The following is a 20,860-nucleotide window of genomic DNA, read 5'->3' on the forward strand; positions in this document are numbered from 1 at the left end:
ACACTTTTCTATAGGGAAAACTGTCTTAACAGACACTTTTCTATACGAAAATACTGTCTTAACAAGACACTTTTCTATACGAAAACTGTCTTAACAACACACTTTTCTATAGGGAAACTGGTCTTAACAAGACACTTTTCTATACGAAAACTGTCTTAACAAGACACTTTTCTATACGAAAACAGTTTTTTTAATAAGTGTGATTTACCTTAATATTGTTGTATTTAGGATTAGACGATTCTCCGGTAAACCTCTCTAAATGTAACAATAGCAGCTGGAATAGAACTAAAAACTTTCTATTCCTTCCGATATTGTAACATTTAGAGAGCTGTTTCTTAAACGGACGTCTGTGGTATGCCCTCTATCACTTGTGTACGCGTCTGAGGCTTAGGTGCCGGTACCGGTAAAGGTTGTACCACACTCGAACCACTCGATATGGTGGCAGTAGTTGTGGTGGTGCGAGCACTTGGAGTGGGTGTAACACTACGACTTTGTAAAATAGGTTTTGTAGGTTTAGTATATGAAATTTCTGATGGTACGGGAGTTGAAGACAGCGGTATGGGTTCTCGCTGTAAGAGACGTTTCTCTTCTATTGATTTGGTATGAGCAGCAGGTGCAGTATTACCATTGGTTATTATTCTGGCAGAAGGAGCACTAGCTTCACTACGTAAGGGTCTATTGTAGGTGAGAGTACCACCACCATTTGTTTCTTTTAATGATATGGCAGATTTAAGAGATGATTGACTGCCAGTCTTTTGTGTCATGGCTAAAGATGAGGGTGATCTTATAGATGTTGTATCAGTGAGGACCTTGCTGGCCAAGGTTTTCGTTGAAGGTGAGTCTCGATATTCGTAAATGTTATCGCGTGAACGCATAACATTATGATTTGTAACTAAATTACTATTATCAACACCAGCAGCTCGAGATTGTTGATCGTATTCGGTGCCGTCGGGATTAATGAAAATATCTTCGTCATAATAACGGTCGGATTGTCTGAAAAAATATAATTTTAATAAATATAACTTGGAATTGAGTATATTACTCTGCATTTACCTCTTAGCATTTCTCCACATTATGCAGCATATAACCACCAATACAATTAAAAACAAACATGCCACCGACATGCTCCAAAAGGCAATCTGCAAGGGTTCTTTAGGTTCCCACCAATATTCCGTGGTGGGTGGATAGGTGGGCACTAGAACACCTATAACTGTGGGTAAATACTGAGTCCAAAAGGCACATTCTGTTTGTCGGTAATTAAGTAAAATTGAAGAATTGAAAGTAGTATTCAAATTCAAATAGCGCAGTTCACCCTGATAGGCACGTTCAAAATGTAAACCCAATACTTGTTGAGGAGTAGGATTGCTAGAAACAAACACATAATTTGTTAAATCAATTCTAAAAAATAAACCACCCGTAAATCGAAACTTACCCATAACGAGCAAAATTTGAAAATGTTTGCAGAAAGAAATGCGACATATTACGATCATTATCTGTCCACATATTTCTCTCTAAATGAGCCTTTTTCGGAAAGAATTCCACATCCATGAAGGGAGCTCCTGTTAGGAAATAATGCTCTATTTCATGGGGATATTTACGCCATTGCGGTAGATTTAAGGCTTCCACGGTGGTATTCATCACATACATATAGACGGGCACTTTTTGTTCCAACAAAATCTTAACTATTTGGTCCACCGGAGCGCGATAGTATAGATCTGATAACATATTTATATATTGTTCACGTATTATTGTACTATTATTGGGATCTGGCCAGTAAGTGTACATATACTTAATAGCTTCGTAGATACCATTGGGATTTAAAGTGTAATTGTAACGCAATACATGTTCCCTTATCTTTTGATCAAAGAATTTTCCATCAATTTCATAGTAGGGAGCTAAACTTTCATTTTGTGATAAAAAGAAGGCTGCTTCTTGTGTCGTAACACCCGTCATGTATTGTAAACCTCTATTGAATTTACCCTGGCGCAATAACTCGAGAGGGGTTTCAGAAAGAAAACGCCAATCTTTTTCACGCCAGCCATCATACCAACCATCACTTGGTACGGTAAAATTATGATCCAAAACGGGACCCCAGGGAAAAGTACCAACATCGGGTGGAAATTCCGCATTTCCCAACTCATAAAAACTTCTGCCAGTACGCAAACAATTTACCAATTTCCAGGAAGATTCCAAAGAGCAACCCAGAAGTTGACCCAAGACACGACTGGTATTTTGAGCACGATATTTATCCTGTATTAAAGCCCAATCGGCTAAAGCGGAACCAGATTGAGCTATAACTCTCTTCACTATGTTTCTAGTTTGAGGAGCTACCATAAGTAAACCCGCTGAAGCAGCACCAGCTCCAGGTCCAAATAATGTTATCGATTCACGATCACCATTGAAAAATTCTATATTATCATAGACCCATTTCAAAGCCATAGACTGATCGAGTATGCCATAATTACCAGGAGAGTTTTCATCACCAGTTGAGAGAAAACCTAAAGCTCCTAAGCGATAATTTAAAGTTACTACCACCACGCCATAGAATGAGGCTAATATATGGCCTTGAAATAGATTGGAGGCACCTCGTATAAATTCTCCACCATGGATATATACCATTACCGGATATTTTTGAGCAATACCAGCACCCGTCTAAAAATAGAAAATTGATCATCATAGACTTGTTTAAACCGCAAAACAACTTACATTTGGCGAAAATATATTCAAATACAAGCAATCCTCATCCATGTCCATAATGCCCTTGGTCGCTCCTGTATATCTCACAGGCTGTGGACAGGCGGGGCCAAAATCTACCGCCTGCAGTAGCTGCCAACCTCTATGCAATCTAGGTGGCTTAAAGCGTCCTTCAAATGTAGGCGGCAAGGCATAGGGTATACCCAAAAATACCGAACATTCACCCATTACACGATCCACCGTAGAATGATAGGGTCGATAGAAGGATTTCGGATCGGGATTGTCATACATGTAAACTTTAAAGCCCTGCACTTGACCATAGTTCGTGGTGACAAAAACATCACGTTCGAGTGTTAAGGAATCACGTCTCTGTTTACCTTGTAGATCTTCTCGCCAACCAGCTAAAATTCCCGGAAATGGTGTATGACCTGCATTTGGATTGTTCTGTAAAAGATTAGTTTAAAATGTAGGTTTTATTAAGTCTTTTTAGTTTAATGTAAAATGTTTAAAGCATTTGGAATTGATTTTTGTTTACTATTCGCTTAAGTTATGTTTTCAATTAGTTGGGAGAGATATCATTGATCAAACATCTTAATGTGTATAGCTTTAATACCATATATGAGTATTTACTTAATCTTTTGAGGCCGTAGGTTGTAATAATTACAGTATTTTTTATGTTTTATTTTTTTCTCAGACTAATGAGGAACAGTGGTAAGATTGGATGCAATTTTGAATGAATTATAAGTCGTAACCTATATTCTGAAATGATGGTTGGGTTTCAGAAAAACCTCGAATGGGAACCGGCTCAGCTTTTTACATTCGAGACATACTACTCTTCCATTACAATTGCAAATGATGGCCTAAAAGGGCTCAAAACACAGTGCTATGTGGACTCGCCCAGAGGTTTTATTGTTATCCCAAATCACAAATGAAAACTCTCTATTCAGAATGAAAGAGAATAGGGCGCTAAAATATCTGATCCAATAAAATATTTACATGTCTTCCTGGACCAGAGACTATAAACCTGTCTATATATTCATAAAAGTCCAGTGAATATACGGACAAGGAAATAACATCACAATTAGAACTGGTACCTAGCGTATGAAGCGGACCTCAATGTATTTCACTTCCAAACAATGTCGGAATGGATTGAACTGGAAACTTCAATATTGCAGCAATTTTGGTTTTGATCGTAAAATAGTCAGTTTGGCGATTAGTAAGCGATGTACTGGACATATAAGGACATCGTGAAAACCTCAAACCAGGTATCTGAGATAAATGTTCCAGTTAGTTGTATCCCGCTAAAACTAGATAACAATCAAACGGAACCCTGACTCAATTGACTTTAGGTTTCAGAACTTCTTAAATGATTCTGGCTATGGTACAAAATGAAACCATATACACATAGGCCAACAAAATTAAAAAATGTCGAGACCCTTAAGGATTAAGCAACGCTGAATCCGAATTTCGAGATTACTCCATTTTCAAGATATTGTGTCCTAAAAAAGTCCCCGTTTCTGGAATTTATTTGAAAAGTTTGTTATATTATTGAATCTTGTCAGAGACTAAGGACAGATTTGGATTTAACGGAGCTCAATCCTTTAGAAACGTATACTTTGGTTTTCGGGTTTAAAATTTGTTAGCCTCTGTCATTCTTTGGCCGGGTATTAAAGTATGAATACACATAAATGAAACAGATGATAATCAGTATCATCCAAATACATCAAATCTGGTTCTTATTAAAGCTGCATGAACGTGATTAACAAATTTCCCAGATATAGCTTTGAAAATGATAAGGTGAATGACCTGACAAATCAATCTAAAGAATTAGAAGAACTAAAGATCTATCATAAGAACTAAAACGTTATCATAAAATTCGAAATCGTCAATATAGAGTGCAAAGTATCCAGATTGCACACGATTAATGTACCAAAAATTATTTTCCTTAATTAGAGATCCTATCACAAGCTGACATACTGTCTTAGGAGTGAAACCTTAGAGCTCTTCTAGCCACAATTTAGTAGAAATATTCTAATAATCCACTGAAAAGAATATGCAGCTTTGTCGAAACTTTCCCAACCTTATAGAAAAATATTGATTCGCCAAAGAAATCGGCATTTCACGCACTAACATGATACAAAAATTTCACAAAGATCTCAAAATATTTGCTTACATGGACCAATTGGATGGAATTGCACTTAGATTTTTTCGACACAATGTTTGGTAAACGTTTTATTAGCCGTCTTAACGATATCGGAGTTGAGGTTTGAACTTATAGACTTTTTCTTGCAGTGTGCCTTTAAAGACCTCTGCTAATGCTAATAAACCAGAAGGCATCAACTGGCCGGTTCAAAACTAAGAATTGATCCTCTTTGAACTCTCTCTTGCAGAGTGCGTTTAAATATCGATGCTAGACGAATAATCCAGAAAGGATCAACACTCTTTAGTAAGTTATTTTAATAGCAGGAAGTATGTTACAACAAATCCAAAGATTTCCGAGTGATTTCGGAGCTAATATTTGGCATCATAAGACATGTTCTTGCAGTGTGATTTTAAGGACTTTTGCTATGACAATAATCCAGAAATATCTGACAGAAAGTAAGCTGAATCAAAGCTAAGATTTGACCCCTTTAAACTTTTTTTGCGGGTGCCTTTAAAGACCGATATTAGAATAATCCAGAAAGGATTTTAAGACTAATATAGTGAATTGGCCAGCTTAAAACTGAGATGCGACCCCTTTAGACTTCTTCTTGCAGGCGTCTTTAAAGACAGGTCAACACCCTTTACGATTCTACACCTCTAAGGCTAATATCTTTCAAGTTATCCGTTAAATATCAAAATTATTACGAAATATGTCCCTTTTGACACAATTAATTGTAGTTAAAAGTTAAATTATAATAATTTAATTATTTTTCTCTTCTAACCACTGTGCAATGACATGTTTGATTAATACAATTAAAACAACAACTCAAAGATATAAAAATCATGTATGACCATATGCGTTACAAATTTAATTAACATTTTGATATTTGGTGCCCTCCATTTGTACATGTATGCTGGACAATTAATAATGTCATTAGATGTTGATATTCTTTTTAAGAAAACAGAATCAATTTCATTGTTCATCTCTTCATAAAGACAATAATTGCATGTACGACAGACAGTCTATACATTTGAGATTAAAAAAACTAATAAAAATCTATTAAACATATTTTTTTCGTTTTCAAATTCTTTTACTATTTCTAACTTACTGGATCAAAACGAAAACGATCTTCGTTTGGCATTCCTTGGGGATATTGACCTGGTGGATTTCTACCGGGATAATTGGCGCCATAACCATTCGGTTGATAATGACCATAACGGCGATCATTAAATGTATAAGTTCTATAAAAAATAACAAGACAGTAATAAAGTTAAAATAATTAAGTTGATGATTAATGTTACTTGATTGATCTTTACTCACCTATAATCTGGATCACCTGGATTCGGCCATTGATAATCATTAACGCCTACTCTAGAATAAAATCTTGGATCTCGTGTTTGGGCCATTACACCCATACTACTCAATGCTCTTTCGCCTCTGCTTTTGCCGCCATACTTTTCTTCTAATTCATTTATTAAAACTACAACAATTAATCCTAGTATTATGGCGTTTATAAATTTCATTTTGTCACGATATTTAATTTTCTTTTTTCGTTTCTCTAATCTTGTAGGAGTATTTTGTGTTGTTATTGTTGTTGTTGCTGCTGATGATGTTGCCATAGTTGTTACAATTAATTCAGTCATTTTGGCCATAATTTATGTTGTGAAAGTATTATGTACTATAAAGTGGTAAAGTGATTGTATTCGAAATTCTAGTCGTAGTGGGAATGTGGGAATTCTATCGCATTTTCATTGTTTTGAGAATTATTGTGTGGACCTGCAATGGTAATGAGAGAAAGGAAATGAATGTAAATGTTTAAAAAGAAATAAAATAAATTTCAACAAGTAAGAAATTATAGTCGGGCGAGGCCGACCATATAATACCCTACACCTGTTACAAAAATAAAATGTGATTTAGTTTTCATAATAAAGCATTTAAGTTGACTTATGTCAGATACATATACTTAAGCCATTTATTGTTGAATAAAGTTGTGGACATTTAAGTCAAATTTTGAAGGGGAATTTGTATAGGGGCTATGGTCAAATGAGACCCTATAATTACAAAATTCATGCGAGTCATCAAGGCTAGTATAGAACTTGGTTTTGCAGCTTTTTGTCGAGATACGAGTATATTAAACATAATTATAAAATTAAAATCCCTATTCGTCGTTTTCAGTTGTATGGGGTCTAGGTGAAATAATGGACCGATGTTAACCATTTTCAATAAGCTTCGTCTCCGGTACCATAGAAGATCATGTGCCAAATTTCATTGAATTATCTTCAAAATTGCGACCTGTAGTTTGATTACAAGGTTTACAAGCCCTATTCGGGGGTTCAGTTGTATGGGGGCTAGATGAGAAAATGGACCGATGTTAACCATTTTCAATAGGCTTCGTCTCTGGGACAATAGAAGATCATGTGCCAAATTTCATTGAATTATCTTCAAAATTGAGACCTGTAGTTTGATTACAAGGTTTACAAGCCCTATTCGGGGGCTCAGTTGTATGGGGGCTAGGTGAAATAATGGACCAATATTAACCATTTTCAATAGGCTTCGTCCCTGGGCCAATAGAAGATCATGTGCCAAATTTCATTGAATTATCTTCAAAATTGCTACCTGTAGTTTGATTACAAGGTTTACATGGACGGACAGACAGACGGACGGACGGACAGACGGACGGACATAGCTAAATCGACTCAGAAAATGATTCTAAGCCGATTGGTATACTTTAAGGTGGGTATAGGACCAATATTATTGTGCGTTACAAACATCAGCACAAATCCAATATACCCTCCCCACTAAAGTGGTGTAGGGTATAAAACATAATGAAGTGATAAATTAACTAAACGGAGGAAATGCCTAGGTGACTTGCATTAAATGTTCTGTTATTTAAGAGTTCATACATGCAGTATTAATAATATAAGAGAGACAAAATAAAATTTTTATCTTGATTATTTAAATTAATTGTGCTAAACGTTTATTCTCATGAAAACAATTTGTTAATAGATGGCTCTGCAAAAATGCTACTGCATTCTTTTCGTGGCATGTCTAATTACGTTGGACAAAATCCAATAGTCTTGAACAATAACCTAACTTTCGTTGATACGTATTTACTGCCGGCTGTTTTCTATCATAAAGCCTCCCAGCAATTTTTCAATGTATCCTTTTTTAGATAGTATTAATCCAATTGTCTCTTTAGTGCCTCCAGTAACATAGCCGGAAGTCAATTGTCACATTAATGTAAATATTTACCAATTGTATTGCTTACGGTTACAAAAATATGAATATTAGGGCGGCCCCAAAATGTAAGATGCTGAACTTCTCGCCGAAAATGAAAATTTAGTACATTCTAAGGGTTGCCAAGTGGTTGTTGTTTTATATAAGAACAGTATTATGGTATCTTTGATAAGATACCATTTCTCTTAGTGTTTTTCCTGACAACAGTACAAAAATATGAATATTAAGGCGGCACCAAAATGAAAGATGCTGATCTTCCCGCTGAAAATGAAACTTTAGTACATTCTAAGGGTTACCAAGTGGTTGTTGTTTAATATAAGAACAGTGCTGTGGTATCAATCATAAGAAACCATTTCTCTTAGTGTTTTTCCTGACAACAGTATTTGGTGAGCTGGATCAAAGGTTAAAAAGGTCCTTTTTTAACTAGCACAAAAATTATGATACGTCATTGGAAGCGCTTCTCAAAGAAGTTTTACGTGGAATCAAAATTTCGTACTATTTCTTTGCGTGAACAAAATGGCAACAATTTCAAATGTTTGCGAGCAGAAGGATTCATTCAAAGACAGGAAAACTACTAATAGAAGCCGTGAGACCTTGAAAGACTAGTTTACATTCCCGAAATGCGGCTTAGATATAATTTTTGCACCGAATCATAACTTGCGATGAAAAATTGATTAATTACGATAACCCGAAGCGTAAGAGATCACATGCGAAGTCGGGAAAACAAACCAAAGCTAAATATCCAAGGCGCTACGGTAATGCTCTGTATTTGGTGGAACCGAAAAGGTTTTATCTATTATTAGCTGCTGCTAATCACACCATATCCATCATAGAGAACCTGTACGGAATGCAACTAACCTGTATGGAATTTAACTAAAGCATTGTCCCGCAAAGAACTGTTAATAAAGTACTTCTAAGTTCCAAACTTATTTCAGAAACCCTTCTTTTTAAAATATCAGAACAAAAACCTTTCTCAATAGTTCAATATGCTTCAATATAAATCCAAAATCGCAGATTCTTAGAGGACAATTGATACTCTCAATAAATCGATGGTTGCGGTCACTATATGGTATATAGCGACATCGTGTTGAAATCAATCTCGGCTGAACCAATGTCATCCATATTTCCAAACAACAAATCAATTACCATCATTATGTGCGCTATCAAAATCAAAAAGTAGTCTATAAATTGCTCGAGTAGGTGATTAATTGATAAGGTTCAACCAAAGACCGTATTAGACTGCAAAATAGCCTTCAAGGTATAATCTTCTAGAGGTAATAGAACTGGAAGAAGTTAACCTAATGAATGCAAAACATTTGACTCATCAAGAGCTGAATATTAAAACAGTGAAGAAGGACGAGAAGCTTCCTCAGAGTAAGCAAGTCTGAGGTTAGTATTATGGTACGTATTCCTATACGATCACAACTACACAATAATGGAAGTACAGATTCAGACGAATATATAGCATGTGGAGAACACAGTAAAATTCTGGAAAACTTTCATTGCCATTGTCAGGCTTTCGTCGAAATAACCGCAACGTTATTCCAGATATAATATACATACTTCACGAACATTGATTAACATATTTTAAAGAACTAAATACGTACAGGAAACTGAAAATATCGGACGATAACACCTTCGCAAAGTAGATTTTCCTAGAAATTTATCCAGAAAAATTCATATTTTATCGTGTATCTTTTAACCAAGCACCCCTTCTCGCGAATTTTGGTTTAAACAACAGCCACTACGTGGATGCCGAAGGAACCTCAACCAACTGACCAGCCAGGACAAAGTCCTGCGGGCAATAAGCCAACTCGATTATGTGGTGCTCTGGTTCGACTCCACGTCAAATTATTCCAAGGTAAGGCCGAGAACACATTTGATCATCACCAGTTTATAGTCCTGACAGACTAGAGGTACTGGTAGCACCTCTTTAACCCAGGATTGCAATACACCAAGATGGCTATATTCATCAAGGAAATATGACCCGCGGGGGCAGTTTGTTTGAATTGTAGGTTATATCAGGTATCATATCGATCAGTAATACTGAATTGACCTAATACGTTTGATAGTTTGAATATCATTCGCGGAATCGCGACAATTTGTAATGATGGTGCATAGACATGCATGAATTTAAACGTTGTTGTTAAATCGTTCGACCTTGAAGAAAGATCTAGTCTTGAATACCTAATAAGCGATCGAGTAAAATTGATCGTAATTTTAATTTTTAGATGTAGTAGATTATCGATAATGTTCGATAACGAACAAGATATCTATTACATTTTAGCTTAATTTCGATATCGAAATGTATTTTTATGCGAAAGAGCATTCGATCACGTATGCGATATTCAGATGTAATATGACTAAAATGATACGAATAATTTAAATTCTCAATTATTTTTCTTAAATAACCTGCTAATAACTAATTTCCAACATTTATCACCGGTCGCAAACATCATCATTCTCTATCATCTATATATTACCGTAATTATGGACTGAATACTTATGATTGTTGATAGCAAACATTTATTTCCACTGAATAAATCTCGATACAACATTTACATGTTATTGACACATCTAGTCGTAACAATAACAAACTGTTAATTTGTGTGAGAAGACTCTCAGAGGAATATATATTCCCCAACACTACTCCCCCTTTTGGAGTAGCACATACACATGCACAAAGAACGGAAGACAAAAAATATTCAAAGAAAATAAAAATCAAAACAAAACAACTAAACGGTGGACAAACGTTATAATAATTTTTGTTTAAGCAAAGTTGGCAAGAGTGGTGGACAAACTGGTTTTCTTACAAATATGGGACTTTAGAGAGAAAAAGCACATAAATACCAAGTTATTAACTGACATATAAGGGAACGGCTTTTTATATACATACATAAGTTGAGGTAATAACAACAACAAATATATGTACGTATAAATGTACATACGTTATATAATGTACTAACATCTAAAATGTTCAAAATCAAGAAGTTAGTTACTTATGAGAGAAATGGCCGTCTGTTTTATTTACAACAAGTTAGAGTGCTATATTCGGCTGAGCCGAATCTTAAATACCCTCCACCAGCAACTTTTGTATTAATTAATAAAATATTTGTAGAAATAAGTTTTCTCATGTCTTAAATAGAAAAATCCCAAGATTTAAACAGCTTAAATCTACTACAATTCCACGATTTATTGAACATTAGAAACGCCACTTTCTTTTAAATTTTTATAGCGCCATAAGATATGCTTTAGCGATATTTAGTATTTGCATGTATGCATGTGTGTGAAAGATTTAAGGATTTTCAAAATACATACATATATATAATTTTGTTCTACACAAATTGATAATGCAAATAGTTAAATACGGTTAAAGCGCTTTTAGGGGCAGGACCTAGTATGAGAGATATGACCAAATATAGACCGATCGTAAAAATTCTTTAAGCAAAATTTCTGTACATAAAAACTATATTTCAGTAAAATTTTGTATCTATATCGTAATTTAGTAATAAGTAATGTGTGTTCAAGTGATTTTCTGAAGGGACACTTGCATGGGACCCACCGCAACCATGTTATGAACCTATCGAGAAAAAAATCTTGAAATATAATTTTTGTATACAAAACTATTATTTGTGCCAAATGTTGTATCAATGGCTTTATTTGGTAATGAGAATTGTGCTTTTAGGAGATTTTCGTAAAAGGACCTTGTATGGGAGCTATGACCAATTATGTATATAAAGACAAAATTTCAAAATTTTGTATTTATATAATGAATATTGTGCATTTAAGTGATTTTCTGGAGGGGACCTACTATGAGAGCTATGACCAAATATGGACCGATCGTAAAACAATTTTATAGTGTAATTTATGTATATAAGAGCAATATTTTTGCTAAATGTATGGATATCAAGATTTAATAATGAGTTTAAGTGATTTTCGGGAAGGAACCGTGTATGGGAGCTATGACCAAGGATGGACCGATCGTGAAAAAATTTTGAAATAACATTAAGTGTTTTTTGCATTACAAAATAATATTTATGAACAAAAATAGTATTTATTAATATCATTATTTGGTAATGAGTTATGTTCCTTTAAGTGTTTTTCTGAAAGGGACCTTGTATGGGAGCTATGATCAATTATGGATCGATAGGAAAACAATTTCACAGTAATATTTCTCTGTATATGAGCAATATTTCTGCCAAACTTTATATGGATATCTTAATTTAGTAATGAGTTATACGCGTTTAAGTGATTTTCGGGAGGGGACCTTGTATGGGAGCTATGACCAATTATGAACCGATCGGAAAAAACTTTCACAGTAATATTTCTATGCATATGGGCAATACTTATACCAAATTTTATATGCATATCTTAATTTAGTAATGAATTATGCGCGTTTAAGTGATTTTCGGGAGGGGACCTTGTATGGGAGCTATGACCAATTATGGACCGATCGGCAAAAAATGTCACAGTAATATTTCTGTGAATATGAGTAATACTTGTACCAAATTTTATTTGGATATCTTAATTTAGTAATGAGTTATGCGCGTTTAAGTGATTTTCGGGAGGGGACCTTGTATGGGAGCTATGATCAATTATGGACCGATCGGAAAAAACTTTCACAGTAATATTTTTATGCATATGGTCAATACTTATACCAAATTTTGTATGGATATCTTAATTTAGTAATGAGTTATGCGCGTTTAAGTGATTTTCGGGAGGGGACCTTGTATGGGAGCTATGACCAATTTTGAACCGATCCAAAAAAAATTTCGCAGTAATATTTCTATGCATGTGGGCAATTTTTATACCAAATTTTATATGGATATCTTAATTAAGTAGTGATTTATGCGCGTTTAAGTGATTTTCGGGAGGGGACCTTGTATGGGAGCTATGACCAATTATGGACCGATCGGAAAAAACTTTCATAGTAATATTTCTGTGCATATGGGCAATACTTGTACCAAATTTTATATGGATATCTTAATTTAGTAATGAGTTATGCGCGTTTAAGTGATTTTCGGGAGGGGACCTTGTATGGGAGCTATGACCAATTATGGACCGATCGAAAAAAAACTTTCACAGTAATATTTCTGTGCATATGGGCAATACTTGTACCAAATTTTATATGGATATCTTAATTTAGTAATGAGTTATGCGCGTTTAAGTGATTTTCGGGAGGGGACCTTGTATGGGAGCTATGACCAATTATGGACCGATCGGAAAAAGCTTTTACAGTAATATTTCTATGCATATGGGCAATACTTATTCCAAATTTTATATGGATATCTTAATTTAGTAATGAGTTATGCGCGTTTAAGTGATTTTCGGGAGGGGACCTTGTATGGGAGCTATGTCCAATTATGGACCGATCCAGAAAATTTTTCTCTGAAAGAATTCTATTGACATAAGATTTTAATATATAAAATTTTGTGAAGATATCTACATTGTGATGGAAGTTATTAACGAAAAACCCGTTTTCCGGGAATATGTACTTTTGTATGGGAGGTATATGAAATTGTGGACCGATTCTGGCAATTTTCTGCACGGTTCAAGATCTTATGTAGAAACGAATGTATGGTGATTTTCATGGAATTATCTTGCATAGTTTTGGAGAAAATTACATTAGAATGTGTAAACAAGTAAGAAATTATAGTCGGGCGAGGCCGACCATATAATACCCTACACCTTTGACAAAAATATAATGTGATTTAGTTGCCATAATAAAGCATTTAAGTTGAATTGTACCTTGCCTTAGATATATGTACATACTTAAGCCGTTTATTGTTGAATAAAATTGTGGACATTTAAGTGAAATTTTGATGGGGGCTTTTCATAGGGGCTAGGGTCATATGAGAACCTATTATTATGGAATTCATGGGGTCATCAAATCTTGTATACAACTTGGTTATTGCAGCTTTTTGTCGAGATATGAGTATATTAAACATAATTATGAACTTAAAAGCCCTATTCGGCGGGTTCAGTTGTATGGGGGCTAGGTGAAATAATGGACCGATAGTAACCATTTCAATAGGCCTCATCTACGGTACCATAAAAGATCATGTGCCAAATTTCATTGAATTATCTCTAAAATTGCGACCTGTAGTTTGATTAAAAGTTTTAAAAGTCCTATTCGGGGTTTCAGTTGTATGGGGACTAGGTGAAGTAATGGACCGATGGTAACCATTTTCAACAGGCTTCGTCCCTGGGACAATAGAAGATCATGTACCAAATTTCATTGAATTATCTCCAAAATTGCGACCTGTAGTTTAAATTACAAGTTTTAAAAGCCCTATTCGAGGGGTTCAGTTGTATGGGGGCTAGGTGAAATAATAGACCGATGTTAACCATTTTCAATAGGCTTCGTCCCTGGGACAATAGAAGATCATGTACCAAATTTCATTGAATTATCTTCAAAATTGCGACCTGTAGTTTGATTACAAGGATTATAAGCCCTATTGGGGGGTTCAGTTGTATGGGGGCTAGGTGAAATAATGGACCGATCTTAACCATTTTCAATAGGCTTCGTCCCTGGGACAATAGAAGATCATGTACCAAATTTCATTGAATTATCTTCAAAATTGCGACCTGTAGTTTGATTACAAGGTTTACATGGACGGACGGACGGACGGACGGACGGACGGACGGACAGACGGACGGACAGACGGACGGACGGACATAGCTAAATCGACTCAGAAAATGATTCTGAGCCGATTGGTATACTTTAAGGTGGGTATAGGACCAATATTATTGTGCGTTACAAACATCAGCACAAACCCAATATACCCTCCCTACTAAAGTGGTGCAGGGTATAAAAATGCTTATTTTTTTCGAGGTTGTTTTAAATTTTGATTCATAACTTTTCCCGATAGAACCGATTTTGCTCATTTTCAATACCAAACTGTACCGGATAATAATGAATATTTTGGGTGAATTTGGTTAAATTATATTGCTTCGTTTTAACGTGAGCGTGTTTTACACAGACAGACAGACAGACAGACAGACGGACGGACGGACGGACATAGCTAAATCGACTCAGAATTTCATAAGGGCCCGGAATATATATACTTTGTTGGGTCTCAGATGAATATTCTTGGTGTTACACACGGAATGACAAAGTTATATATACCCTCTATCACCACTGATGGTGGTGGAGGGTATAAAAAAAAAAAAAAAAAACAAAATAAAACAAGTATGAAATTATAGTCGGGCGAGGCCGACCATATAATACCCTACACCTTTGACAAAAATATAATCTGATTTAGTCGCCATAATAAAGCATTTAAGTTGAATTGTATCTTGCCTTAGATATACATACTTAAGCCGTTTATTGTTGAATAAAATTGTGGACATTTAAGTGAAATTTTGATGGGGGCTTTTCATAGGGGCTAGGGTCATATGAGAACCTATTATTATGGAATTCGTGGGGGTCATCAAGTCTTGTATACAACTTGGTTATTGCAGCTTTTTGTCGTGCCATTTGTGCCAAATTTCATTGAATTATCTCTAAAATTGCGACCTGTAGTTTGATTACAAGTTTTAAAAAGCCCTATTCGAAGGGTTCAGTTGTATGGGGGCTAGGTGAAATAATGGACCGATGTTAACCATTTTCAATAGGCTTTGTCCCTGGGACAATAAAATATCATGTACCAAATTTCATTGAATTATCTTCAAAATTGCGACCTGTAGTTTGATTACAAGGATTACAAGCCCTATTGGGGGGTTCAGTTGTATGGGGGCTAGGTGAAATAAAGGACCGATCTTAACCATTTTTAATAGGCTTAGTCACTGGGATAATAGAAGATCATGTACCAAATTTCATTGAATTATCTTCAAAATTGCGACCTGTAGTTTGATTACAAGGATTACAAGCCCTATTGGGGGGTTCAGTTGTATGGGGGCTAGGTGAAATAATGGACCGATGGTAACCATTTTCAATAGGCTTCGTCTACGGTACCATAAAAGATCATGTGCCAAATTTCATTGAATTATCTCCAAAATTGCGACCTGAAGTTTGATTAAAAGTTTTAAAAGCCCTATTCGGGGGTTCAGTTGTATGGGGGCTAGGTGAAATAATGGACCGATGTTAACCATTTTCAATAAGCTTCGTCTACGATACCATAAAAGATCATGTGCCAAATTTCATTGAAGTATCTCCAAAATTGCGACCTGTAGTTTGATTACAAGTTTTAAAAGACCTATTCGAGGGGTTCAGTTGTATGGGGGCTAGGTGAAATAATGGACCGATGTTAACCATTTTCAATAGGCTTTGTCCCTTGGACAATAAAATATCATGTACCAAATTTCATTGAATTATCTTCAAAATTGCGACCTGTAGTTTGATTACAAGGATTACAAGCCCTATTGGGGGGTTCAGTTGTATGGGGGCTAGGTGAAATAATGGACCGATCTTAACCATTTTTAATAGGCTTCGTCACTGGGATAATAGAAGATCATGTACCAAATTTCATTGAATTATCTTCAAAATTGCGACCTGTAGTTTGATTACAAGGTTTACATGGACGGACAGACGGACGGACAGACGGACGGACAGACGGACGGACAGACGGACAGACGGACGGACAGACGACGGACATAGCTAAATCGACTCAGAAAATGATTCTGAGCCGATTGGTATACTTTAAGGTGGGTATAGGACCAATATTATTGTGCGTTACAAACATCAGCACAAACCCAATATACCCTCCCCACTAAAGTGATGTAGGGTATAACAAGTAAGAAATTATAGTCGGGCGAGGCCGACCATATAATACCCTACACCTTTGACAAAAATATAATGTGATTTAGTTGCCATAATAAAGCATTTAAGTTGAATTGTACCTTGCCTTAGATATATGTACATACTTAAGCCGTTTATTGTTGAAATAAAATTGTGGACATTTAAGTGAAATTTTGATGGGGGCTTTTCATAGGGGCTAGGGTCATATGAGAACCTATTATTATGGAATTCATGGGGGTCATCAAGTCTTGTATACAACTTGGTTATTGCAGCTTTTTGTCGAGATATGAGTATATTAAACATAATTATGAACTTAAAAGCCCTATTCGGCGGGTTCAGTTGTATGGGGGCTAGGTGAAATAATGGACCGATGTAAACCATTTTCAACAGGCTTCATCTACGGTACCATAAAAAATCATGTGCCAAATTTCATTGAATTATCTCCAAAATTGCGACCTGTAGTTTGATTAAAAGTTTTAAAAGTCCTATTCGGGGTTTCAGTTGTATGGGGACTAGGTGAAGTAATGGACCGATCTTAACCATTTTCAATAGGCTTCGTCCCTGAGACAATAGAAGATCATGTACCAAATTTCATTGAATTATCTCCAAAATTGCGACCTGTAGTTTAATTACAAGTTTTAAAAGCCCTATTCGAGGAGTTCAGTTGTATGGGGGCTAGGTGAAATAATGGACCGATGTTAACTATTTTCAATAGGCTTCGTCCCTGGGACAATAGAAGATCATGTACCAAATTTCATTGAATTATCTCCAAAATTGCGACCTGTAGTTTGATTACAAGTTTTAAAAGCCCTATTCGAGGTGTTCAGTTTAAATGGGGGCTAGGTGAAATAAAGGACCGATGTTACCATTTTCAATAGGCTTCGTCCCTGAGACAATAGAAGATCATGTGCCAAATTTCATTGAATTATCTGCAAAATTGCGACCTGTAGTTTGATTACAAAGATTACAAGCCCTATTGGGGGTTCAGTTGTATGGGGGCTAGGTGAAATAATGGACCGATGTTAACCATTTTCAATAGGCTTCGTCCCTGAGACAATAGAAGATCATGTGCCAAATTTCATTGAATTATCTGCAAAATTGCGACCTGTAGTTTGATTACAAGGATTACAAGCCCTATTGTGGGGTTCAGTTGTATGGGGGCTAGGTGAAATAATGGACCGATCTCAACCATTTTCAATAGGCTTTGTCCCTGAGACAATAGAAGATCATGTACCAAATTTCATTGAATTATCTTCGAAAATTGCGACCTGTAGTTTGATTAAAAGGATTACATGGACGGACGGACAGACGGACGGACTGACGGACGGACAGACGGACGGACATAGCTAAATCGACTCAGAAAAATGATTCTGACCCGATTGGTATACTTTAAGGTGGGTATAGGACCAATATTATTGTGCGTTACAAACATCAGCACAAACCCAATATACCCTCCCCACTAAAGTGGTGTAGGGTATAATTATAGTCGGCGAAGCCGACCATATAATACCCTACACCTTGACAAAATATAATGTGATTTAGTTGCCATAATAAAGCATTTAAGTTGAATTGTACCTTGCCTTAGATATACATACTTAAGCCGTTTATTGTTGAATAAATTGTGGACATTTAAGTGAAAATTGATGGGGCCTTTCATAGGGGCTAGGGTCATATGAGAACCTATTATTATGGAATTCGTCTTGTATACAACTTGGTTATTGCAGCTTTTTGTCGAGATATGAGTATATTAAACATAATTATGAACTTAAAAGCCCTATTCGGCGGGTTCAGTTGTATGGGGGCTAGGGTGAAATAATGGACCGATGTAATGTCATGTACCAAATTCACATTGAATTATCTTCAAAATTGCGACCTGTAGTTTTGATTACAAGGTTTACATGACGGACAGACGGACGGACAGACGACGGACAGACGGACGGACAGACGGACGGACAGACGGACGGACATAGCTAAAAAAATCGACTCAGAAATGATTCTGAGCCGATTGGTATACTTTAAAAGGTGGGTATAGGACCAATATTATTGTGCGTTACAAACATCAGCACAACCCAATATACCTCTCCCCCACTAAAGTGGTGTAGGGTAATAACAAGTAAGAAATTATAGTCGGGCGAGGCCGACCATATAATACCCTACACCTTTGACAAAAATATAATGTGATTTAGTTGCCATAATAAAGCATTTAAGTTGAATTGTACCTTGCCTTAGCATATACATACTTAAGCCGTTTATTGTTGAATAAAATTGTGGACATTTAAGTGAAATTTTGATGGGGGCTTTTCATAGGGGCTAGGGTCATATGAGAACCTATTATTAATGGAATTCGTCCTTGTATACAACTTGGTTTATTGCAGCTTTTTGTCGAGATATGAGTAATATTAAACATAATTATGAACTTAAAAGCCCTATTCGGCGGGTTCAGTTGTATGGGTGCTAGGTGAAATAATGGACCGATGTAAACCATTTTCCACAGGCTTCATCTACGGTACCATAAAAGATCATGTGCATATTTCATTGAATTATCTTCAAAATTGCGATCTGTAGTTTGATTACAAGTATTAAAAGCCCTATTCGGGGGTTTCAGTTGTATGGGGCTAGGTGAAATAATGGACCGATTGGTAACCATTTTCATTTTCAATAGGCTTCGTCTACGTACCATAAAAGATCATGTGCCAAATTTCATTGAATTATCTCCAAAATTGCGACCTTTAGTTTGAATTACAAGTTGTTAAAAGCCCTATTCGAGAGGTTTCATTGTATGGGAGCTAGGTGAAAATAAAGGACCGATGTTAACCATTTTCAACAGGCTTTGTCTGCGATACCATAAAAGATCATGTGCCAAATTTCCATTGAATTATCTGCAAAATGGCGACCTGTAGTTTGATTACAAGGATTACAAGCCCTATTGGGGGGGTTCAGTTGTTATGGGGGCTAGGTGAAATATGGACCGATCTTAACCATTTTCAATAGGCGTCGTCCCTGAGACAATAGAAGATCATGTACCAAATTTCATTGAATTATCTCAAAATTGCGACCTGTAGTTGATTACAGGTTTACATGGACGGACGGACGGACAGAACGGACGGACTAGCTAAATCGACTCAGAAATGATTCTGAGCCGATTGTATACTTTAAGGTGGGTATAGGACCAATATTATTGTGCGTTACAACATCAGCACAAACCCAATGAACCTCCCCACTAAGTGGTGTAGGGATAAATAAAAAGAAGACTACACGGAGACAGAAATGATCAAGAAACTGTGAAAACGCAAAAAGTTGAGTTTACGTCCTCAACATGCGTTATAAAAACTGTAAAACGCTTTATCGTTTAAAGCGTTGGATAATATATATATGTGTTATGCCAAATATAAAAAAACAAGTAAGAAACTATAGTCGGGCGAAGCCGACCATATAATACCCTACAACTTTGACAAATATAATGTGATTTAGTTGCCATAATAAGCATTTAAGTTGAATTGTACCTTGCCTTAGATATACATACTTAAGCCGTTTATTGTTGAATAACTTGTGGACATTTAAGTGAAATTTTGATGGGGCTTTTCATAGGGGCTAGGGTCATATGAGAACCTATTATTATGGATTCGTCTTGTATACAATTTGGTTATTGCAGCTTTTTATCGAGATATGAGTATATTAAACTAATTATGAACTTAAAAGCCCTATTCGGCGGTTCAGTTGTATGGGGGCTAGGTGAAATAATGGACCGATGTTAACCATTTTCAACAAGCTTCATCTACGGTACCATAAAAAATCATGTGCCAAATTTCATTGAATTATCTTCAAAATTGCGATCTGTAGTTTGATTACAAGTTTTAAAAGCCCTATTCGGGGGTTCAGTTGTATGGGGCTAGGTGAAATAATGGACCGATGGTAACCATTTTCATTTTCAATAGGCTTCGTCTACGGTACCATAAAAGATCATGTGCCAAATTCATTGAATTATCTCCAAATTGCGACCTTTAGTTTGATTACAAGTTTTAAAAAGCCCTATTCGAGAGGTTCAG

At 35.8% G+C, this 20,860-nt stretch overlaps 1 protein-coding gene across 1 annotated transcript; it reads right to left on the reverse strand.

Annotated features, from left to right (window-relative positions):
• Positions 1 to 301: 301 nt before the first annotated feature.
• Positions 302 to 6,607, reverse strand: LOC119612141 (neuroligin-like protein glit-1). The gene is made up of 6 exons (XM_037967885.1): positions 6,158 to 6,607; positions 5,946 to 6,078; positions 2,707 to 3,138; positions 1,433 to 2,652; positions 1,054 to 1,365; positions 302 to 993 (listed from the first exon to the last, which is right to left on the reverse strand). Exons 1-6 carry the CDS (start codon positions 6,487 to 6,489, stop codon positions 336 to 338), a joined length of 3,087 nt encoding a protein of 1,028 aa, XP_037823813.1. The 5' UTR covers positions 6,490 to 6,607; the 3' UTR covers positions 302 to 335.
• Positions 6,608 to 20,860: the final 14,253 nt, after the last annotated feature.

This window comes from Lucilia sericata, unplaced genomic scaffold (genome assembly GCF_015586225.1).
Source record: "Lucilia sericata isolate MDLA Ls3-8-SP2 unplaced genomic scaffold, ASM1558622v1 Contig001613F_arrow, whole genome shotgun sequence".
Lineage (NCBI taxonomy): Eukaryota > Metazoa > Arthropoda > Insecta > Diptera > Calliphoridae > Lucilia > Lucilia sericata.